Source organism: Sceloporus undulatus, chromosome 6 (assembly GCF_019175285.1).
Source record: "Sceloporus undulatus isolate JIND9_A2432 ecotype Alabama chromosome 6, SceUnd_v1.1, whole genome shotgun sequence".
Lineage (NCBI taxonomy): Eukaryota > Metazoa > Chordata > Lepidosauria > Squamata > Phrynosomatidae > Sceloporus > Sceloporus undulatus.
The window spans coordinates 160,536,779-160,561,853 of NC_056527.1; the positions used below are offsets into that span (position 1 = coordinate 160,536,779).

Here is a 25,075-nt window from a genome sequence, read left to right on the forward strand (position 1 = left end):
ATATGTTCCTCTTATTAAAAGTGTCTATGGCCCTATACAGACAGGCCAAAATAAAGCTGCTTCGAGTCACTTTGGGGGTACAGTATGCTGTTTAAATGATGCATGTATACTAAGAGTCTGGAAGCCACGATCCAGTCCTAAGGACTGGAGCGCAGCTTCCAGACTCTTAGTACGCGTGGATCATTTAAACACCATACCTCCAAAGTGACCCGAAGCAGCTTTATTTTGGCCTGTCTGTATGGGGCCATAATATGTATATATAATATTTATTTGTGCCTTCCTCTTCAGCCAAAAGGCTATCAGAGTGGCTTACACATTGTTAATTAGACATTTCATTTTGCAATGTCCTACATTTTCTTGAATGCCCTGCATTGTGCAGTGCCCTGTCCTCTTTGCTGTGGTCACCCTGGGCTGGAGGAGTCTCTGAGAATGCCAGGCTAGCAAAAGTAACAGAACTAAGGTCCTTCAGAGGTTGTTTGAGTGCACCTCCCAACAGCTTTGGGCCCAAATGATGGGACACTGCATATCCCATGATTCCTCATTAGCTCAGTTGGGAATCATGGAGTTGGAAGAGTTTTCAAGGGCCATCCAGCCCAAGCACATTCTGCCATGCAGGAATACACAATCAAAGCACTCCTGGCAGATGGCCATCCAGCCTGAGTTTAAAACCTCCAAAGAAGGAGATTGCTCCAAACTCTGAGGAGGCAATGTATTTCACTGTTCAACAGGTCTTATTGTTGGGATTTCCCCCCCTAATTATAGAGTGTAGTTTGAATCCAATGCTCCAGGTCCTATTCTCTGGAGCAGCAGAAAACAGCCATGCCTCAGTATGGCCTAGGCCTAATGGAAGTTGCAGTCCAGTAACATCTGGAGACACATTCCCTGCCTGTCCTAAGAGTACATACTCACCAAACAAATGTTCCCCTTGAGACTGTTTTTTCTGCACAGTGTGGCCATAAAGTGTTGTTTCTACATCAACAGCAATTCACTTGACCCCAATCAAATCCCAGCCTCCTTTTGGTTTGGTTTTGTATTTGGGTGGGTTCTTGAGGCATCAGTTTCTCTTTTCCTCTAAGCAAAAGGGTTGTTATTATTATTATGCTTTGTTTATATAGCGCTGTAGATTTGCACAGCGCTGTACATACAAACAATAAAATAGATAAGAGTAAATCTGCCCATGGCATACAATCTAAGAAATAATAGCATAATGCATATAAATAATACATAGCAATACTGGAAAGAGTTCAGTAAAACAGGCAACAAATTAAAAAAGGTAAAATAGCAAGTAATAGTCACACAATGCCTGGGAACGCTTCTCTGAACAGGATGGTTCAGTTTATTATTTTGATTGTTTGTTTCTTTTATACCCCACCTTTCTACCACCATGAAATCCAAGATGGGTTACAATCATTTTAATTTAATTTAATATAATAATTAAATTAATAATTAATTTAATTTAATAATTTAATTGTCTGGCTCCCTGCCTCTGATCATCAGAAGTATGAGGAAAGGGGTGAATTTGCAACAAAAAGTTGCAGGGTGGAACTGTAGGATTTATATTTCAGGATCCTTTTGAGGAGACTCCCTTTCATATCCTCTCCACTTCTCAGTTTGTTTTCAACTCATTTGTAAAGTGTCTGACTAACCCTATGGTTAATGTCAGGTCTTTATTGCTTTTGCAGATTCTACATCAGCACAAAGACACTGACAAGTTGGTAGACTTAATGGAACTCTATAAGGAGGAGGACGAAGCTTATTTGGAACTGGTGACTGTAGCAACTGAATTCTACCAGTATTTACTGCAGCCATTTAGAGATATGCGTGAACTTGCAACTTTATACAGACTAGAGATCCTGGTAAGTCTCTGTCCAGTGCTTCAAAAAAAAAATTCTCGCAGAAACTGTAGCCTGGGGCTTAACTGATAGAACTAGAATTATACTACAGAGCAGTCCTGCTATGTAAACTGCCATCAGCCCTCTGTTTATTTTCAGTTCACAGAGGGCCAGAGACTCCTAGACTTTACAGGACATCTAAAGTAACAAAAGACAAAAGCCCACACCTTCTTCTCTTAGAGTCTCAGGCCAGAAACCAGTATTCAGTATTTATAACAGAGGTGACTACTGTACATGGAGTACAGGTCATTCCAACCATTGCCATGGATCATGCATGCCCTTGCATAGCAAGCTCATGCAGATAACTCATTTTTCCTCTGTAGTCTTTCCTCTGTGAGGTCACAGCCTTAGTTGCAGTTCAGAAAAAGACTGCAGCTAAATAAAATAAATTATGTTCAAGAACTAATGCCCATGAACACATTGACTTTGCTAACTGAAATATACATGTACTTGAGGAGCGTGCTGGCATCTATTCACACTGCACAGTTACATCTAAACGATGATGGCTTCACCTTATGGAATCTTGGTGTTTGTAGATTGGTGAGGCACTAGAGCTGTCCGAATGGAAATTCTTAATACCCGTCCCTAAATTGCACATGGGGCCTAAATGCCCTAAAGGCATCAGTCCTATCTGATCTTGGAAGTTAAGCAGGATCAGCCCTGGTTAGTACTTGCATGGGAGACCATCAACAAATACTGTAGGCTATATTTCAGAGGAACAAACTGGCAAAACCACCGCTTAAGTATTTTTTGTCTAAGAAAGCTCTTAGGGCAAGGAACAGTGAATAGCTACAATATCTGAGACATCTATCCCCATTGAAACACCACTGACATATCCTCTCTTACAGTGTTGATGAAGATGGTGAACTTCTTGCTATAGTCAGAATGCCTGTTTTTACTTGGCTCTTAAGTGGGTTGTCTTTGCAGAAATCCCTGCAAGCCAACAGACTGGGCCCCAAAAGAGTAGAATCCTTGCGAAAGGAAGCAGAGGAATGGACGAATCAGGCTGAAGAAGCTGTGTGCTCCATCCAAGACATCACAGTCAGTTACTTCAAGGAAACTGTGATGGCACTAGCAGGTGAGCAGTGGCAGGCAAAGAAGGCCTTCTCTTGTGACAAATTGAGGCAGCTGCTCAAGGGACTGATTTTAAGGAATGCTTGTGGAGGGAGGGAGACAGCTCTGACTTAGAAGACTTGATCTTTTTTCTTGTATACAAGTTCTGTTTCAGTTCAGAGAATCATATTGGACTGTGTCCCTTGTTATCAAGGTTTGTGCTGATTTGACTCTTTTGTGGCCAGTGTAGTGGAAGGTTTGAACTGGGACTGTTAGGTTCAGGTTCTTAAATCCCCCTGAGTCATGAAAATCACAAGTACTTTCATTTTCTACCTGCCTGACATTGCAGTATCATGTTCGCAAAAGATGTTGACAAGCTCGAATGTATTCAGAGGAAGGTGGCCAAGATGGTAAAATGTCTGGAAACTCAGTCTGAAGGGTGCTACAAGAAGTGCTATTCAACATCTTTATGCTGTTGGAATAGAGAGCATGCTTATCAAATTTGCAGCTGACACAAAATTAGGAGGGGTGGCAGCCCAGCGAACAGTATCAGAATTCAAAATGACCTTAACAGATTAGAAAGCTGGGCCAAAACTAATGGAAATGAATTTCAACAGGTAGAAATGTAGGGTACTACACTTGGGCAGTTAAAGGGAAATGCACAGATATAGGATGAGTGACACCTGACTTGAAGGCAGTACATGCAAAAATGATCTAGAAGTCTTAGTGGACTACAGGCTGAATATGAGTCAGCAATGTGATGCAGCAGCTAAGAAAGCCATTACAATTCTAGGCTTCATAAGTAGTAGTACAGTGTCTAGATCTGCATTGGTCAGGCTCATCTAGATTACTGTGTTCAGTCCTGGGCACCATAATTTAAAAAAGACATTGACAAGTTGGAACATATCCACAAGAGCTTGACCAAAATGATGAAAGGGTTGGAAACCATGCTGTCTGAGAGCTGCATATGTTTTGCTTGGAGAAGAGAAGGTTAAGAGATGACATGATAGCCCTGTTTAAATATTTATAAGGATCAGTATATAGAAAGATCTTGTAGCACCTTTGAGACTAACTGAAAGAAGGAAGATGGCAGCTTGAGCTTTCATAGACTTCAATCTACTTCCTCAGATGATCATGTTGCCAACTTCTTTCTTTCAGTTAGTCTCAAAGGTGCTACAAGATCTCTCTACATACTGATTCCACAGACTAATGCGGCTATATTTTTTGAATTCTATTTGTAAGGGTGTCATATTGAGGATGGAGCAAGCTTGTTTTCTGCTGCTCCAGAGACCAGGACCCAAATCAGTAGATTCAAACTACATGAAAAGAGATTCCACCTCAACATTGGGTAGATCTTCCTGACAGTAAGAGCTGTTTGACAGTGGAACATGCTGCCTTGGAGAGTGGTGGAATCTCCTCCTTTGGAGGTTTTTAAACATAGGCTGGATGGCCATCTGTTGGGAGTGCTTTGATTGTGTATTCCTGCATGGCAGGGGGTTAGGCTGGATGGCCCATGTGGTCTCTTCTAACTCTACATACTTATCCAGGCTAGTATGGTTATTCCAAACTCTAGTTTTAGTACATTTGGGGTTTTGTCATTGTTGCTGTGGAGGAGGCTCAGATCCACCATGGAATTTCATCTTTCTCATTTTGTTTGTCTGGTTTTTTGTTTGTTTGTTTGTTTCTGGTTCATCTGACAGCAATGCAGAAGCAAATGGAGCAAGATCAGAAACGATTTGGCCAAGCTGCCTGGGCATCAGTTTCTCCAAGATTAGAAAACCTGAAGTACCTGCTAGCAAAAGAGACCCTTCAACACATGAGAGCCAAAGAGCTGTGCCTGAAGCACAAAAGAACCAACACCCAGAAGCAAGTAAGGAATTGGCTCCTGTAGCTTTCTATGTCCTTTTTTTATTAGGTTCTTGTAGATGGGATTTTGCTCCATCCTAATTCCAATGGGCATAAACAATACTGAAGCAATTAACTTTAATAGGCATAGAACCCCAGTTTCAGTGTAAGAGTGCCTTTAGAGATGCTATTGATTGCTGTGCTGAATTAGAATCTAACAGTATGTTCCTGCTCGCATCATAAACTAGAAGTAAGTACCATTAAGTTCAATAGGGCTTAACAGTCAAGTAGGGGTGCTTCCTAGACCCCTTTGAATTCAGTGGGAACTACTTTTGCAAACATATAAAAAGGGATGATGTGTGTTTGTCCTCGGTGCACTTAGTGTGAAATAAAGCATGCAGAAGATCAGGTAGTAAATGTGGTAGAGTTTGCTTGGATTTTTACTGGCTCTAATAGAATCCATGGTAAGGTTGTATTACTAGGACCAAACCTGATGCAACAAAAGTGTGTGACCTTTTGAGTTCCCCAGAACTCTTCATCAGACTAGTTTTTATAAAAAAAAGTTGAGGTTATTCTATCACCTGATGGAACTTCTGAGGAACTTGAAAACTTGTACATTTTTGGTGCATTTTGCTTGGTCATTATCCAACATGACTACCTTTGTTTTTGGTTAGATGTAACTGAATGACAAATCCAGGAATAATGGAAGGATTTATTTGGGGTTGCCAAGATCATTTTCCTAAATGAACTTACAGGTGTACCTCATGTAATGAAGCAGATGTGTTCCTGTGCTTTACTTCTTTAAAAGAAACTTTGGTACAAGAGGTAGAAATAACATGAAAAGAAGAGGGATAGATTCCTACACCACAAAAATAACAACAAAACAAAAAACCCAAACCAGCAATTCAACATGTTTCAGCAAACTTTTTCTTCAAGACTAACATTGTGCAGATGTGAAATGAAACAACCAGGTCAGAGAAACCTTGCATAAGTAAACAAAGAGATTTTGAACCTTCTAGAACCTACTTGAAAACTTCTTCCAAAATGCATCCAGGGATTTTTTTTCTTTCTTTCATCAATCTCTGCTTGTCTTTCTTTCAACAACCTCTACTTGTCTGTAAGTTTCGCTTACAGAAAGTGCCAGATTCAGTCCTGGATTTCCAATTTATCTCTACCATAAAAAACAATTGATTAGCTTTCAGATAATAAGATCGACCTCAATTTAAGATATTGACAGACTAGAGTCAACAAGATTAATGGATGAGTAGATGAGTGGATGTATAGTCTGACCTATAAAGCAGCTTCCTAGAGAAACATTAGTTGATTAGTGGAAGACTTGGGAGTGGAATTCCAGGCTGGCTCAAACGTTAAGTTCAAAAGAAGAGCTGTGTTAGAGCTACTCCACCATTTTGTTCCCACAATGGCCAGTAAGATGCCAGTGAGAACCCCACAGGACATGCGTGCAGTAGCACCCTTCCTCTCAAATTCTAAAGCATGTGTTACTGAGAGGCATGCTTTTTCTGACAGTCTTCAAGTCTAGTATCCATTGTTATCTTTGTTCTCCATGAATCTGTCTAATCCTTTTGTTGAAACTATCCAAATTTCATCCCACATCCCTGCATGTTAGAAGGCTAAATTCTAAAAATGGAGGAAAGACTTGACACCAAATGGAACATTAGTTCCATGAAGAAATACAGTTTATTTAGAGGGATGTGTTGCAAGAAGAAGAATTTGACGTGTTCAGTATAATATTTAAGAAATTAAAACAAGAAGGGATTGTGAAGAGTTCCAAAGGGATCTCTCCAAACTGGAGAAGCGGTCAAATGCAGTTCAGTGTAAGCAAGTTTAATGCGATGTGCAGTGTAACAATAACAGAACTGCCTGGATAAACTGCTAAAGGTCTGAGTTTATGGTATCTAACAAATGGGGCTGTTCTGACCGGATGTCACGATCCAAGGTTTTGGGCAGATATATTTCCATCACTGGCTATTTGATTCCCCCCAGCTTTTAAAAAAAGATGCTGAGATGTTAGGGATCAAACCTGGGACCTGCTGGATGCAAAACAAATGGCTGCCTCTGAGCTACAACCCCATTCCAAATATTTCATCTGAATGTTCCTTATATGCTTGTCTCTGTTTCTCCTCCTCCTCCTCCTTCTGACATTATCCTGCGATGGGAAATCATGTTAGGAAAGGCCTCCATCCTTTTAGGGACATTGTATATGTTTGTTTTTGTAGTCATTGCAAGAAGTTGATATTGTGTTACACCCTCCGCAACCAGCAAGTTCAAAATCCTCACGTCTCACTGTTGCACTACAAGAGTGGCCCCAACCATTCCATGGCTAGTGGAGAGCAGAGGGAATTGGAAAAATAACTGGTTATGTCCCTGTAACTATATGCAGACTGATGGCATCACCTACTGAGATCTCTGGAGGACCCCAGTAGATTCTGGTAGAAGATGGTCTGGCTCTTGCTCTGGCTCAAGGGACATAGCCGTATACTCCTCTGATGTCACCACATGGCCACAGCTATCATAGCATAGTAGTGAGTCCTGGAGGTAGTATCAGAGAACCTGTAGCATAATTCCACATGTGAAACTCTTATGCTATGCTTGACAGTATAGGATATCAGCCAAAGGGTCCAAGGCACAATTTTGCACACCCAGAGCTTGTGGCCATAATAATGCTTCCTACCTTATTGGATAACCCACAGATGGAGACCCTGGAAGACCAAGAAAATGACATAGATCGAGTTGAAGAGCTTGAAATAGAATACTACGAAACCCAGCTGGAGCTGTACGAGGTACAGTTTGAGATCTTGAAGAATGAAGAGCTGCTGCTTGTTGCTCAGTTGGAAACATTAAGAAGGCGAATGAAAGGTAGGGAGGCAAAGAATAACTTGAGCCAGGGATGGCTGGCCCATTTCTTTATTCCAGTGATGGGGATCCTTTTTTTCCCTGTGCAGGGTAATCAATCAGGCACTGCATGCTAAAAATAAGCTGGGCTGAAGCCAGCAGTGGGAAGGATTGCCCCCTTTCCCTACTTTCTTTCATGCCTATCTTATTCCCTCATTTCCAACTGTCTGCCACACACACACCTCTGTGTCTGTCACTCAGGCTGCCAGGGAAAGGATAGATTGCACTTCCCAGGAATCTGAGTTGCTCAGTTGCACAAATAGGCCAAATTCAGCTCATTCAGAAATGGTCTGAAATTTGATCGAAAATTTCAGGTTTCCATCCCTGCTGCATTTTGATGGAGCCCTTTGCTTCTGATTTAGATCAGGATAGATCTATAGAACTTCCAGATAAAGGAGGAACATATCACTAAAAAAAACAGCTGTTTAGGAGCAAAAGTAGGATAAGGCCAAACATAATTTTTGTGTCATGTTTATGTGGGCTTCCCAGATACATCTCTGTGGCTAACTGGGGGCTCTTTTTATCTTCATCAATCTAGGGTCACTGAATAGATGCTTGATTTGCAAGCTGGCACTTGCCCATGTTTTCAAATTCTATAATGACTTGAACTCCTCTTTGTGTTGGGCAGACACACTTGGACATACTAGCTGTGGGATCTTGCTATATCTTCCAGTTATGGATGAATTCCAAACATATCCAGGGCAGAGATGTAGTAGAATCATGAAATTTCTGTTCAGATTATCTACATTTCATCCTCCCAACCCAGCTGTTGAATTTTTATTTTATTTTATTGCTTAAGGCATAAATATAAACAGGTTCTTTTAAATGCACCTTTATGATTCTTGCATGCATGCTGAAAATACATGGGGAATTAAATGACTGATCATTAAAATTACAGTGGGCCCTTGCTATCCACGGATTTGGTATCTGCAGATTTCAGCATCCGCTTATTAAAATGAAAAAAGATTTAATTTTTTTTAATACCTGAGATTGAGGCATCCAGGCTGAGAAGCAGTCTTAGGGCAGTAAGGAAAGCTGGGACAGGAAGGCCCAGGCACTAGGACCACATTCTTTCTGCTTCTGCTGCTCAGAAGGGGCTCCTGGTGTGCTCCCAGGAAGCAGGAAGAATGGAAGCTCTGGGGCTGTGGTTTGCCATGCTATGTGTCTGATTTGAACTTTGCTTTGTTTTGCAATGTTGCATGTTGCTTCTGACTGCCTTGTTAACTTCTTCCTAGGATAGGTTCAAATCAGACATGCAGCATTACAAACCAAAGCCCTATTTCCCCGATAGGTTCAAGTCAGACATTCACTATTGCAAAATAAAGCCCCAGAGGCAGAGACATGCTGCTTCTGGCTGCCTTCTTAATTCCTTTCTGGAATAGGTTCAGATCAACCAAGAGGGAGCAGGAGGCAAGCAGTAGCACCATGTCTCCATTCTTTCTGCCTTCCTGTCCCAGCCTCTCTAACTGCCCCCAGACTGCTTCCCAGCGTGGAAATAAATTTTAAATAATGACTTGAGCATCTGCTGTTTTGGGTATCGGTGAGGGGGAGTCATGGAACCAAACCTCCACAGATGCAGAAGTCCCACGGTACTTTTATTTTCTTCTGCATAATTTTTGATCCATTGTAAATAAAACATTTATGTTTTTCATTTTCTTTGAGTTTCTTGTATCATGCAATCTGATCCCCCCCCCCCTTTAAAAGTTCAGTTTCCTTTTAGGTGAATTCAATTCCCTAATATTAAATGTAAAGATTTTCGTTTTGTTGCTATGTTTGTTATAATTTTGTATAACTGCAGTTGTGAAAAAAGGAAGGAAAACAGAAAACCAAAGGAATGGGGGAGGAAGAGCAGAAGAAAATTAAAAATACGATTACTGTACATATTAGAATGTTATTGTATATTCTCTTGTTTTTCTTTGCTGTTTCCTTTACCTAAGACTGAATTAGATCTTAGTTGTTATATGTTAATCAAGTCTTAGTTATTTTAGCACTTCTTAGATTTCATCAGTTGTACTAGTGTCCACTTATTTCCAGTGATAGTCTCATATTGATTGACTCAGGATTCAAGTCACTTTAGTGACATGACTTGGGTTCGACAATAAATGACAAAAAATGACTTTTGACACACTGCAATAAACGATGCACTGACCCGACTGGAGATGTCTATATTTTTAGTGACTGACTTGTTGGCCTAACTTCATCCCGAAGCAGCAAACATCTTAGGAAATGAGTTTGAAATGGGGGTTGAGGTCTACTCAGCAATTGTGTCCATGCATGTTGGAGGAGCCTTCTAAAATCTTTGAAAAGCTTTAAAAGGATCCTTCCACCTCAAGACTATTGCCTATCATATTTGCTGTCCCCCTCTGGGGATTTTTTCACCTATCTTTGTGCATGTCTTTTTGATTTTCTAGTTATTGAACCCACACATTCTCACAACACACATTGCCTCCTTTTTTCTGTTAAAGTTAGTTCCCAGTCTTGAGACTCAACTTGGGACTTGAAAATAAAGACATGAGATTTGAAATAAAAGACTTGAGTTGCTTATTTCTTATAAACAGATTTAACTTAAAAGGAATTCCCCATCCACATCTTTTATTCCCTCCCTCAAAATATTGGTTCTCTTTTTAAAAGTCTCAATCACAGCCCCCTACCTTACCAAAAAGTTTATTTTTTGTTTACTTTATCTATTTAAACTTTACTCCCTTCCTTAGAGATTCAAGATGAAGTAATTTATTATGACACATGTGAAACTCCAGATGAGTTAGAAGCCACTGAGCAAGCCCTGGAAGAAACTCGCATGCCTTCCTCTGAAATGGCTCAGCTGAGACAGAAGACTCAGCAGCTAGAGACAAAACGTGGGATTATCTGCTCAAGAAGAGCCTATCTCAGGAACAAAAAGGTAAATAATAAAAAAGTCATTGAGCTGTTGATGTAGCCTTCCAAGCAAGCATGGCAAATCTATGGAAAGGTGCATGAGGCACAAAGCTCAGGTTACCAAGAATTTCAATGGGTCTTTTCTGTTTGTTTTTTAAAAAATATGTTTCTAGTCCTTATTGCAGTAAACATGGTATGGTTTCTTTTCTGCTAGGATCAATGTGAAGAGAGCCGGCGTCTCAGGCTCCACCAGGCAGAGGAGAGTGTTCGGCATTTCGAGCAACATCACAGTATCCAGATTGTGAGTACAAAGAAGGTGCAGGGCTGAGGGATGGGAAGCATTTTATATGAGACTATTTAGATTACGGTGCAACATGTTTAAGCTTGAAAAATGTTCAGAAGCTGCAGCTAGTGCAAAGTGCAGCACTGGCTCCCAATTTGCTTCCAACCTTAATTTAAGGTGCTGGTGTTGACCTACAAAGCCCTAAATGATATGGGGCCAAAATGTCTGAAAGACTGCCTCCTTCCATATGATGAGCCTGCAAGAAATTTCAGAACTTCAAAGGAGGCCCTGTTGCATATGTCCAAATATTTCAAGACGTTAGGTTGGTGGGTAGCAGCACCTCGATTATGGAATTCCCTACCCAAGGAAGTTAGGCTGGCTCCATTTGTTTGGACCGACAGCCCAAACAGTACTGTTCTGCATGGCGCTCAGCATTTGAAATTATTGTTTTAAGTATTCCAAATCTAGATTCTAGGTTTTTAGACTGCTTTAGTATCTAAAGAGTATTTTAATGTGTTTTTACAGGATTTTTTAATCTTTGTATTGTTTTAATTTGTTTTTATTTGTTCATCACTTTGGGAGCCCTTGAAGACTGGAAGGTGATACAGAAATCATAAATAAATAAAGAACCACAGTTCTGTGCAATCCCAAATGCAGAATTCAACTTCCTGAAGACTTTTTGCTTAAAGAAAAGTTTACAGCCCTTAAAACAGGAAAAATGCATTTGGAAATATGTGGGCAATTTGCTTGCCAAGATCTCAAAACAGGGTTGGTGATAGTGACTATGGTACAGTCCAAAACACACTGCAGAAATAATCCCATTTGAGACCACTTTAACAGCCCTGGCTCAGTGCTGGGGAATCCTGGGAATTGTAGTTTATTGTGGCACCAGAACTCTCTGACAGAGAAGGCTAAATGTCTCACAAAACTAAAGTTCTCAGAATTCTTTTGCATTAAACCAGGATATTTAGTGGTCTCAAAGTGGACTATTGATTTCTAATAACTAAAGAACTATGATTTAACTTATTTAAATAATTACACACATCTCCTTTTAGTTTACTGTAGAATTCAAGGTAGAGTTAAAATGTTTCCCAGGCCACCTCCATTTTTATTTATTTATTTAGAGTATTTATTCCTCACTCTTCATACACAAAGGCTCTTAGAGAAACTTGTAAATTGTTAACTTGGCAGTCCCCTGCTCTCAGGACATACATGGAAAAGGGAATGGTAGTGGTGGTGGAGATTAAGTCTAACAGATACTCTGCACCTAGGATGGTGGGAGTTGTGATGGAGGGAGAACCTTCCATCTGCTTCTAGGCCTAGGAATGGTGAAGCTGTTCCTTCCTCTTCTTCTCTATCTCTGAAGCCAGGGCAATGGCAGTCCAGATGGAGGGAGGGCTTTTTTCAGGGTTTGAACACACCAACCCTGGGCCTGTTAGGCACAGGCAGGTAGTTGCCTTCAGATAGTTGCCTGTTTAAGCTGGACCTGCCTTTAGCGTCACTTTGTATTTAAACAGTAGCCTCATTGCCACAGGTGTGAAGTAACTACTTGCAGGTATTTGAGCAGATTGGAAGAAGAGAGGCAAAGGCTCCCCTTCCTCATCTGCACCGGCAATAGACACTCATCTAACTGTTGCAGGAGAGAATAACACAGTTTCTCCCTCTTCTATAAAGCCTTGGCAGGCTAGTAATTTTATTTTTATTATTTTTGCAAGCTGGTAAATTTTAGGGTCCCATTTACAAGGCTGACTTAATGCCCTGCAATATTTCCTGCTTTTCTCTTTCGTAAGCACAGACTATATATAGCTCTGTTAGTACTTGGCTCATTTTACAAACCCTATCGTGGGACATCAGGCAAGGAATTTTTTTCCCATATGCTGCACTAGCAGCTGCACCTTTCCCAGGATTTTTGAGCAGGGGTGAGAGAAGGGGGAAGTTTGCCTGCTTCAGGCAACCTATTTTTCCAGTCATAGAATCATAGACTTGGAACTAACCCCAGGGGTCATCTAGTGCCTGCTATACAGGAATACCCATCCAAGCTCTCTTTATATGCTGTCAAAGAAGGAAGAGTCCACCACCTTCTGTGGCAGTCTATTCAATTGTTGAACTGCTCTTATCATCAAGATGTTCTTCCTAAGATTTACATGGAAACTCTTGTAATTTGAATTCATTTGTTCATCTTGTAGTCTCTGAAATAACAAAAAAACAAATTTGCTTCACCTTCTTCAAATACAGTGTAATTCAAAAAGAATGATGCAAAAAATGAAACAGTTCATATTCGGTTCTTCCCCATTCTTTTTGAATTACCCTGAATTTAAAGATGGCTATAACATCCCTCTCAAGTTTCTCTTCTCCAAGTTAAACATACTTACTCCCTAAGCCATTCCTCATAGGACTTGGTTTGTAGACGTCCTCTGGACACATTCCAGCTTGTCAATGTCCATCTTGAATTGTGGTGCCCAGAAATGGACACGGAATTCCAGGTGAGGTCTGGCCAAAGCAGATTAGAGTGCTTTACTTCCTTCAAAGCTGCTGCATCCAGGTCCTTCCTCCAACCCCACAAATTTCTCTTAAATACACCAGTATAACTACGCTGTTATATTGCTCCACTGGTATTCTGGCTCATGTCAGCAACTAATATGTTTTCTGAAGTCAGCTGGTAAGTCCCCAAGTAAACCTGCATTATATATGTTGTTGAAGGAAAAGTTGAAGAAAAAGGCAAGGAGGTTTGAAATACAATAAATAAATAAAATGAAGTTCAGAGCATGACCTCTGTGAAGACACATGATAAATCTGGACTTGAATTCCAGTCCCAATGCTTCATCTCCAGTCAAGCACACAGAGGAATCTAATTGTACTGGTGATGGTAGTAGTAAACCTACATGCACATATATTAACTTTTTCGGATGTTCTAATGCAGAAAAGAGACAAGAGGAAAGAAGATGAGAAAAAGAAAAAAGCCTGGATCAAACAGGAGCGACAGAAAACTCTGGAGAGACTAAAAACATTCAAAGAGGTGAGTATCACAATTTGAGTTGTTCTCAGCAATTTTTACCCATGGAGAAAGAAAACTGTAAAGATGCTGGGCTTGGTTCATCACCCTACAGTGTCTAGTCATGGTAATTAATAAAGGTGGATACTTCAATTTTATGAACTGGTGGAATGAGTTAGCAAACAGTTTGGCATTTTTAAATTAGTGTCACCTTGACATAAGCTTGCCTGATGTAGGAGGCAGAATGCTAGGAAAAATCATCAGAATGGAGGCTATATTATGGGGAATAAATGTGGTGTATGCTTGATGCATTACATTTTTTCCAATTTCTGCTCTACAAGATTTTTGGGGAGCAGGAATGAGAGGATACTGTTACAGTTGTCCTACAGACTGGTTTTCCATGAGAAACTGGTTGCTTGCTATGTGAATAGAATATAAGACTTGGGTCCAATCCAGTAGTTGTCTCTTTTTAATTTGCGAGGAGATATTGATTTGATCAGTTATCCAGAGTTTTCAGTGATGCACAATTGGTTGCTTGCTGATCTATTTCCCTTAACCTTCAGACCCTCTGCCAAATCAGACCTAAGACCTAGTATCCTGTTTTTCTTGTCAGAGGCCCTCCCCTGCTATTAATCCCAGAGTCTGATTTTTGTAGGCATTGTGCTCTGCAGTGAAGATTCTGTTTAGCTATTGGGAATGGAACCTGCGACAAAATGTTAACTGTATATCTTCCTGCTCACTGTTGTTTGGGGTTGATGATGAGAAAGTTCTGTTGCAGAGTGGGGGACTTAAAAACATAGAAAGCCTTCTGGATCAGACCCAGGGGTCCATCTAAAACAGAATCCTGTTTTCCACAGCAGCCAAGAATATGCTTCTGGGAAGTTCACAAGCAGCCTCACAACTAGTAAAGTACCTCTGAATGTGAAGGGCCATGGTTTAAAGCCACTGATGGGCATTTACTCCCACACGGTTTTGTCTAATCTAATCTTAAAAACAAAGCAACAGCAGAAACAGGAAAGCTTAACAGAGTGCAGTGGGAAACATTTTTATTTATTTGTAGCTTTCATTCCTTAATGTACAACTACAAGGAGCAGCTTACTTACAAGTTGTTTTTGTTGTTAAATACAGGACAATCATTGTCCTCAGGTTCTAAAAGGATATGACATAAAAGGAAAAGGGCACAGGGAGAGAAAAGGTAAAGAAAAGTACTCAGGACTCTTAATGTTCCTCAGCCTAGCAGAATGGCTGATGGGTAGCAGCTATGGAGGACAACTAGCATCTTATGAGGGCCTTGAGAACTAACAGAACTAATTTGTCATAATCTTCCATAGCTCAAAAGAGAAATGGGGATTGTTTCACTTCCTAGATGATGTTGGAGTGCAACTCCCTCACCTCTCAATGGCTGCCTATGGCTAATGGGAGTTGGAATCCAAGAACATCGGTGAGGGAAACATGACCTTTTCATCTCGAGAGTACAAAAGGCTTATGCCAATATAAATCTGGTATGGATTTGCAAATTACAAACTACCCATGTTGTCTACGTTTGCATTCATAGATTAACCTTCCATTATCCCTCTGTAGTTGTTAATTGGTGTTGATGATCCTTATAGTTTCAGTCCCCTCATTTTAATAAAATGATTTATTTATAGCCCACTCAATCATAAGGAATCCGGGTAGGTTACAGCAATAAAAATACAGAGAATACAATAAAATAAATTATAATAAAATTGATAAAAGAGAGCGACGTAAGTCACAAAATTCACACAGCTAGACCTGATGGAATTGGGCCTGTCTTTTTCACTCTCTCCCAGGTCTGATGATGCCAGCTGGCATGGAGGGAGGGCACTTTTTCTCGAGGCAGGAATTTTGAAAGTTAATATCTTTTTCCACTTTACAGAAATGTCCAGCTCAGTTTGTGCTGAAGACATCCCGTCCTCAGCCTTTAAACGCCAAACAGCCTCAGGTTGTGTCCCGTCAAACTCAAGCTGCACCCCCTCAACCTTTGTCGACAAGCAAAGTGCCCGCCGCTAAGCAGTCAAGGGCCTCTCGCCTGGCACGGGAAACCAAAGGTTCCAAAGCATTGTGTCAAAAGCCTTCAAAAGAGATTTCCATCCAGATTTTTGTACCACCCCATGGCCTGGAGCAACCCAAGAAGAGTGAGGCGGTATCATCACTGTTGCCACCTCCTCCACCCCCGCCTCCCCTCCCTCCTCCTCCTCCTCCTCCACCCCTACCAAACATCCAGCCCATTTGCCTAAGGATGCCACAAGAAGCATCACTGCCCCTCAAGTGTGAAGACTCATCTACAACAAGAGTCTCCACTAAGGAGGGAAACAGTGCAGTTAATAATTATACAGGTAAGCCACATATTGTTGTAAATACCTTGTGTTTTTATACTACCATTGTCATATATGGGACTGTACCAAAAAAACCAAAAAAAACAATGGATTCTTTGTTTGGCCTCTTCGTAGGTTCCCAGGTATTCTGTTTTGTATTTGGGTTCTTAATATCTGGTCTCGTATTGAGGTGATACAGGATGTCCCAAGTCCTGTACCGCTTAGTCTAGTGAGAATGAACACCAGACTAGCCCTCAGCATTTGGTATGTGCAGTACACTGCTGATAATATACCAAATACTGGGGATTTGTGTGTTTTTACCTGCTCTTTGTCTTCTCCACTGGGATGCAGCAGTGTTCTTAGGGGGCTCAGTATGTTTAAGCTGGAGAAGATAAGTTTACTTTTTATCTTTAGATGGCTAGCCTGTTGACATGCAATTTGCATGGGTTTTAGTGTTCCCACAAGATTTTAAATTTCATGAGAGCCTGGAGAGTTCACGACTTGAAGAGACTTTATGTGGGCCTACCTCACATGTTCCTGGTCAGCTGTCTCATATTGTTGTGTGGAAAACCTGGCAACCCCAACTCTTTGCCAGTGGCAGGAATTACAGGTACTTTGAGCACCTTTAACTTTGGGAGTCAGTGCATGTTCAAGCAGTTTTGCATGTATGGTTAAATGTTGGACGTGCCCATTAGCCTGTGCATTTTGAGTGGCAAAGAAAGGACTGGCTTATTGTTACAGACGTTTTGCAAGCAAAGCAGTGGCCCTTGGTATGGGTCCTCTGTACCTCCAGTATCCTTGTAATATTGTTCGGCAGGACTAGGTGAGTAACTATGCAGAACAGTAGTCGGGGGATGATTGCTCTCACTCTGATGTCTTATGATGCCACTGCTGCCTTTAGTAGGTAGAATTCCCTTTGCTAGGTGCATTCCCTGTTTTGGCAAGGATGCATACATCCGTAGCCAATGCTTACAAAATGTTAGGATGTTCACTTTGTATGTTAGCATGGCACAGCACTGTGGAACCTATATATTATCGCACTTGCCTCTTTTGTTGGCATGAAAGAGCTACTGAGATCTGTGCCCTCAGAACCAAAGTCTTGTGTAGTTCCAGTGGGAACTCCAGCCATCCATTTCTCTGTAGTGAATTAATAGAATCATGGAGATGGAAAAAACAACAAGGCCATCTACTCCAGTCTTCTGCTGTGCAGGAATCCATAGAAAAAGCACACCTGAGAGAGGGCTATCCAACCTCTGCTTTAAGACCTCCAATATAGAAAAATTCACTACATTCTGAGGTATTCCATTCCTCTGTCAAAGAGACCTTACCATCAGGAAGTTCTATTTAGATAGACTCCCTTTTCTTGTAATTTGAATCCTTTGGTTCATAGGCCAATCTCTGGAAAAGTAGAAAACAGTCTTCTCTTTTCCAACTTAAACATATTCAGTCACCTAAACCAGTCCTCATAGGAAGTTGTTTCCAGGCTTTTCACCGTTTTGGTCACCTTGATCTGAATCTTTCCAGTTTAACAATACCTTTCTTGAACTGTGGTGCTCAGAACCAGACATAGTATCCCAGTCTGATCAAAGCAGAATAGAGTGGCTGTTACTTTGTTTGAACTGGTCACTGAAATCCTGTTGATGCACCTTAGAATTGCATTAGCTTTTTTTCCTGCTTCACAGTTGCATTCTCTTTCATGCGGTTGACATCCTTGCTGCATAGTCACTTGATATCTACAGTGCAAAAGTGGGCAGTTGCCCTTTAAAACTCCTTTCTACCCTCATTTTGGTGCTGTGAGGATTAAGCAGTGATAATTTATTTCTGTCTATTTTTTTAAAAAAACTTACTACCACAAGTCCAAAAGTAACTGGTTTTCTGGCATATCTCACGTTATTCCTGAGACATGTGAATTGTACTCAGGATGAGGAAGGTGCAGGCGGTGTTCTAAATTTGTAGGTGGCACATATGGTGGCTTTTGAACAAATGTGTTCTTGAAGCAATGTACTTGCTTTCTTTGTGTAAATTCTTAGTACTAAGTTAAAAACAGATCATCGGTTTGTTATCTTTTTCAGTTTTGAGATGGGGTGCTTTTTTCATTTAACCTGAAAAATCTGGGAGTAGATAAATGTTAATCTTGGTAGTTAGCTGTCAGGGAGGGGAGAACATAGATGGAAGTCTGTAGAATGGCAACATAGGCCCATTACAGATGGGCAAAAAGCGCCATCATGGGGCTGAAATGAGGGCTTGGGAGAGCGGAGCAACTGCACGCGCCTGAGCCCTACTGCACCAAATGGCACTCTCCCATCTACACAGAGGGCTGCCCTGATGATGTATGCTCGGCACAGTGTCCAAATGGTGCCACGTGGACATCATCAGTGCACGCGAGGGCGCCAATGTCCCATACACACTCCCTAAAAAGCCCTTTTAGGGCTCCTGGAGGCCGTGGCATTTGGTTGCTGCGGCCTCCGTTTGGGGCAGAAAGGAGTGGCGCAGTGGTTAAATGTCTGTACTGTAGCCACTCACTCACAAATCACAAAGTTGTGAGTTCAGTACCAGCCAGGGGCTCTGGGTTGACTCAGCCTGCCATCTTTCCATAGGTTGCTAAAACAAGTACCCAACTCGGTGGGGGAAATTAGCTTACATTTTGTAAACCTCTTAGTACATCAGTAAGTAATATAGAAATTTACTTGCTGTTGCTATTACTATTGCTAAAACTGTGTAATGTATGTGGAAAATGTGTCTGTGTAATGACCCCTGGAAAATTATAGTCCATTATTTAGTTTAATTTTGTTTGTTTTTTTTCCCCCATTTGTTTGCTTTTGGCAAAAGTAAGCAAGCAAGCATCTGATAGCTGAACAGCACTAGGTATTTCTGGCTGAAACAGTTTCTCTAGATTTGCCTCAATCCTTCCACTTGTTTTGTTTCCTCTCTAAAACTTTGTGCCTGAGAATGACCATTTTATTTGCTCCTCTCCCTACCACAGGATCCATGGATGAAGTTTTGGCTTCACTAAAGCGTGGCGAAATCCGTCTCCGTAAAGTGGAACCATCCTGTCAGGCGGCTTCTTCTGGTGCCTCACTCAATGACAGCATCCTTGCTGCTATAAGACAGGGCGTGAAGCTGAGGAAAGTCAATCAGGAGCCCAAGATGGACCTGGAGAAAAGTTCCAGCAATGAACTGGAGCGAAGCATAAAGGCGGCCATCCAGAGAATTAAGAAAGTGTCAGCTGACTCAGAAGATGATGAAAATAATGATCATAACAGTGGTGAATGGAATAGTTAACACAGTGGTCTACAGACTGTGCTCTGAACCTTCTCAGAAGCTTATCGGGTTCCACAGTGAGAAGAAAAGTAATGACTAGGAAGCTCGGTACATTCAAGGCGACAGCCCTGAGGCCCACCTGGTTAGTGTCTTTCATGGACAGAGTGACTCAGAATCCTTTGCAGTGCACTGGAGTTTTGAGGAAGATGTGGAAAGGGGTCCTCTGGATATAGGGATGTTAAACTACTGAATTTGAAGAGATTCAGGTCAGCCTGTTTACTGACTTGCCTTTATTGTATTTTGCACATTTTAAAGGAAAGGGGTTAGTCTGTTTTAGGAAACGGAAAACTGTATTCTGGTGATTCTGTGTCACCAACAGTTCAAAACTGTTAAATGTGTCTTCCTGGTTCTTTTCCAAAGTCAATTATTTTGCCATTATACTCAGTGAAGCACTAATGAAATAGCACTACGTGTGTTTGTCAAAAGACATCCACTTATGACTGTCCGAGACAATGAATTCCCCCTCAAAGATGGACAGCTACATAGGAATTCAGCAGGTTTACCTCAGTTTGACACATTTTTAGAAAGCACTGACAGGAGTTCTTCAGCAGAAAGTTGTCTTTTGGATTTTATTACATAGTAACATATACTAAAGGCACCAGGTCCCATCTGACCTTAGAAACTAAGTAGGGTCAACCCTGTTAAGTACCTGAATAGTAGACCACCAATGAATACCAGGTGCTGTAGGCTACATTTCAGAGGGAGGAACTGGCAAAACCACCTCAGAGTATACCTTACCTAAGAAAACCCTATGAAATTCATGTAGTCACCATGAGTTGACTGGTGACTTGAAGGCAAATACACACATACAAAACTTAAAATAATATTAGACATTGCAACAGTAAAATACCTTTAGCAGCCTTCCTCGGGCCAGCACCCTTCAGATAAAGGAGATAATGCCATCACCCTCAAAAAGCATGGCCATAACTGCCATTGTGGGAAATGTAGTCCAACACCTCTAGAGAATACTAAATGGGCTAAGCTAATCCATACTTTGAAGATTGCTGCTGTTTTCATGAATACTTCACTGACTATCAGGAAAAAAATACCTTGTTTAAATTGAAATGATTTCTTTCAATAACACTGTATACATAGAAAAAGATCTGACGTTTGTGTCACTACTGTTGGATTGGAAATGAATTTTGAGCTATTTTTTGCAGTCTTTAGTAGAATCGATGTTGCTAACTGGTGTTAATTTTTAAGCACATGTGCTTGCTTTTGATAAAGCCATAATCAGTTGGCTATGAGGGAATTGCCCATCTATTTGTGTGTTCAGGACACTTGTCAGGTGCTAGCTAAAATTAAGGCTGTCATTAAGTATTGCAGTTATGGATTTGTAACTGCTCTGTATTCAGCAAGACTTTGGTACTGTATACATGCATAAATGCCATCCCAGCCCACCTTAACAGTCAGCCGCTGAATTAGGCAAAGGTGGTCTGTTCGGTTTCCAAGTGGGATGCAAAGAAGATGACCTTTCCACCCCTCTGCTGCAAGTAAGGCTGTGACAATCACAAGCAGGGCCCCTGTCACAAGTCCTTGTCACAACCTCACTTGCTGGAAAGAGGGGTGTGGAAATATCATCCTTGCACCTCGATCAGAAACAGAGCAGGCCCCCCTTTACCCACTTTGGCACCTCCAGGTGTGCAGTGTTGGGCCAGGAGACATAACAAAGTAACCACAAACATGACAAAACTGATCTGCAATGCTAGCATGATTTTCTTTCAGATGCTGTATTCATTACTTCACATCATCAGACTTACACTCAGAAGCGTAAAGTCTTTACCATACCAATTGTGCCAAAAGATAGTCACGTCCATTTTTTTAAAAACCTCCTCGAAATATACTTTTCTTAGTGTTCCGAACTTTGTTCACATCTAGTCTTTCTTTGACCAGTTCCGCTTTTTCCATCTGCCCACAATTTCCATTTTAGTGGTTATCAGAAGGCTTAATGAAAATTCTGTTTATTTTAATCAGCAGTATTTTTTAGTCTATAGTACATTATTGAAAAGATTCAAGTGTGAGTTATATCCCATGATACTGCAGATTGTTTTAACTGTGTTTCACCAAAATATCTGCGAACACAACACCAACTGCATCTTGCCTTCTACATTTGGCCCAGAAAGTTGTGCCAAAAATAACAAAATGAATTTCAACAGAGAGAAAAGTTAGATACTACACTTGGGAAATAAAAATGAAATGCACAGATATAGGGTGGGTGACACCTGGCTTGATGGTAGTACATTTGAAAGGAATCGTGGAGTCTTAGTGGACCACAGGCTGAAAATGAGTCAGCAATGTGATGCAGGAGCTAAGAAAGCCAATACAATTCTAGGCTGCACCAATAGAAGCATAATGTCTAGATCGAGGGAGGTAATAGTGCCACTCTATTCTGCTTTGGTCAGATCTGACCTGGAATACTGTGTCCAGTTCTGGGCATCGCAGTTCAAAAAAGGATGTTGACAGGCTTCAGCATGTCCAGAGGAAGGTGACCAAAATAGTGAAGGGTCTAGAAACCATGCCCTGTGAGGAGCAGCTTAAGGAGCTGAGTATGGTTAACCACAAAAAGAGATTAAGGGGTGACATGATAGCCATGCTTAAATATTTGATGGTATGCCATATTGAGGGTAGAGCAAACTTCTGCAGTTCCAGAAACTAGGACACAAAGTAATGGATTCATATTACCAAAAAAGAGATTCTACATAAACATTAGGAATGCTTTCCTGACAGTAAAGGTGATGCATTGGTTAAATGCCAGTACTGCAGCCATTCCCGGCTGTGAATTCAATCCAAGGCAGGGCTCCAGGGTCCACTCAGCCTTGCATCCTTCTTTAGGTCGCTAAAATGAGTACCCAGCTTGTTGGAAGTAATTGCCTTACACATTGTAAACCACGTAAGGAGTGCAAATTCACTTATAATCCATATAGAAGTGTACTTGTTATTGCTATTGCTAAGAGCTGTTTGACAGTGGAACATACTCCCGCAGAGTATGGTGGTGTCTTCCCCTTTGGAGGTTTTTAAGCAGAGGCTGGATGGCCATCTGTCAGGGGTGCTTTGATTGTGTATTCCTGCAAGGCAGAATGGGGTAGGACTGGATGGTCCTTGTGGTCTCTTTCAACTTTTTGATTCTATGAGTTCCATCAATTGTCATGAGGTTTTCAGTGCCTGATGCACTCTACTCCTCATCAACCTGACAATTGGTTATAGTGTCTAAGGTTGATAGCTGATAAGAGTCCAGCAAAAGTGGGGAGGCAGGCAGTTCTCTATCCTTGTTTGTAATGGGCTTAAATGGCTTCTTAATGAATTTCCTTTGTGATCAACTAACTAATACTAGAAATTTGTCTTTGGGGAAAATATCCTTCTGGCTCTCGCCAAAAATAGATGCAAATATTTTTTCCCATTCAAGACTAATGCTGCACAATTCTAGTTTCCAAACTTAACAAATATCAAAATATCTATAAATGCACTTTCATTTTTAAAAAGCCAAATACAAACAGACACTTATAACTTTGTGCTGTCTTACATTCTCCACAATAAAGTGAAGATACTGTACTGGGAAAAACCTTGATCTCTGATTTATTCTTCTATTTGCCTGTGGCTTTTTTTAAATGTCCTGTGCCACGTTCAGATATCTTCCCATGTCACTTATTTTACAGATTATGCTGTACTTCTTCAGTCCTCAACTCAGAAGTAAGCTCCACTCAGACAGACAACTGGTTTTTAGTTATTTCTTTTTTGTATAGTAAAAGCAGATAGTTTCAGATAGAAAGTGGATGTGTTACTTCTTTTACAGAAACTTTGGTACCAGAGGTTATACTGTTTTGAATTGGTTGTAAGTTGCTTTGGATCCTATACAAGGAGAAAGACAGGTTATAAATAAAACAAACAAGCAAACAAACAAATGTTTTCATTTAAACCTTCAGATGTATTGCTTCCCATCACATCTACTTTTATTTTATTTAGAAGTGCTTCAGAGGGGAAAAAGAAACAGGGACCTACCACCGCTTTCTCAAAAAACAGCAAGAGCTGAAACAAAAATAATTCTGAAGGGATACAATATGAGACTCAACAAAAGGGACATTTAAGGTTTCTGGATCTGTCACCTTAAAATGTGCTCTTTTTTGTTCTTTCCTCACCCACTCTTTATCGCAAACAGTGGCACCCTGGATGTATCATACAATGATGCATTGCTACAAGGAAAGGGTCATATTGTTTCACAGAAACCCATAACAGCGAAATGAGCTGGGAATGCACAGAACAAATCATCACTAGCAAACACCAACTGCTGGGACCCCGTTAATAATAGATGAGATAACTGACAGAGCAAAAACATAAAAAGGGAATTGAATTTAAGTGGCGGACAAAAAGGTAATACTTTGTTGCTTACCCTTAGAAAAAGCACTGGATTCCAGCGTTCAGTCCCAGCACAAGTGATTAACACAAGTGATTAAACAGAAAGTTAACATCATAATACAATAGAGAAATGGTCATAAGATACATATATTGCGGTTAAACAGATCAGTATGGTTTAAAGACACACAAGGACAAACATTAACGGCATGCTTGGATTGCAACTGTTTTAATTGTTTCATGAATCCCTACCTTATTTTTTAAATTCCTTCCTCCAACTTGGCAATTTCTTGAAGACATTCAAACTCTGTTGCTTATATAAATCTTCCCTGCTTAGAAAAATTAGGTCTTTTTCTTCTTTTCTTCTTTTTTGAGAACTCAATTATACTTCTGAGAGCAATAGGTGAGATAACTGACAGAGCAAAGCATATACAGAAAGGGGATTTAATTTAAGTGGCGGGCAAAAAAAAAGGTAACGTTTCTATATTCTGCAAAATGTAATGCGTCCATACTCCTTTATTTTTCTGCCATGGATACCTTTGCATTTGTGAACAAATATATGCTTCTAAGAGCTTGCCTTGAATTGAGATCTTCTCTCGGCTGGATAATTGTGGCTGGCATCCCATTGGTTACTTCTAGCTAGAGCAAACCCATTAAATCAAATGTCAACAGGTAAATGTAGTTTATTCAATTACTCTAGTTGGGAATAACAGTAGAATTCAGGCATGAGTTACTTCAATGTGGCAGTGACACCACTGGCTATAATTGTGCACTGTAAATGGACCCACAAAAGTTGTAGTTGTCTCTAGTGCTGAGCAGGGGATTGGACTGAATGACCTCTAGGATCTCTTCCAATCTAACATTTATGTGTCACTCTGAACACATATAATCTATGTGGACAATAACAGGCACATCACAATGGAGAAAGGCATGCAAGAGGTGAGAGTAATTCTTATTAACTGCAACACTCAAAATGTGCCCACACTTTAGGCCAGTTTGAAGCATTTTAGCAGCCATGACTCCACTCTATGGAAGCTTAGGATTTGCAGTTTGGTGGGAGCCAACATGATGTAGTGGTTTCAGTGTTGGACTAGGACACCTCAGCGTCAAAGGAAGGCAAAAGCAAACTCCTGAACAAATTTTGCCAAGAAAATCCTGCCTTAGGGTCAATCCTGATGGAGAGGTGGGAAATAAATAAATAAATATTATTTGACTTGAA

General features: G+C 40.7%; 1 protein-coding gene across 2 annotated transcripts in view; it reads left to right on the forward strand.

The window, feature by feature from the left end:
- The window catches only part of WHAMM (WASP homolog associated with actin, golgi membranes and microtubules), a 23,253-nt gene extending 1,364 nt beyond the window's left edge, over positions 1 to 21,889 (forward strand). Inside the window, exons 2-11 of one of the 2 annotated variants that reach the window (XM_042474656.1) lie at positions 1,683 to 1,856; positions 2,820 to 2,970; positions 4,646 to 4,815; positions 7,502 to 7,667; positions 10,415 to 10,602; positions 10,792 to 10,878; positions 13,781 to 13,876; positions 15,750 to 16,034; positions 16,071 to 16,209; positions 19,172 to 21,889. In XM_042474656.1, coding sequence (XP_042330590.1) covers positions 1,683 to 1,856; positions 2,820 to 2,970; positions 4,646 to 4,815; positions 7,502 to 7,667; positions 10,415 to 10,602; positions 10,792 to 10,878; positions 13,781 to 13,876; positions 15,750 to 16,034; positions 16,071 to 16,209; positions 19,172 to 19,470 — 1,755 coding nt within the window. In that variant the 3' untranslated portion in view covers positions 19,471 to 21,889. Of the gene's footprint in view, positions 1 to 1,682; positions 1,857 to 2,819; positions 2,971 to 4,645; positions 4,816 to 7,501; positions 7,668 to 10,414; positions 10,603 to 10,791; positions 10,879 to 13,780; positions 13,877 to 15,749; positions 16,210 to 19,171 lie in introns of both variants that reach the window. The other variant, XM_042474655.1, reaches the window with a different exon arrangement.
- Positions 21,890 to 25,075: the final 3,186 nt, after the last annotated feature.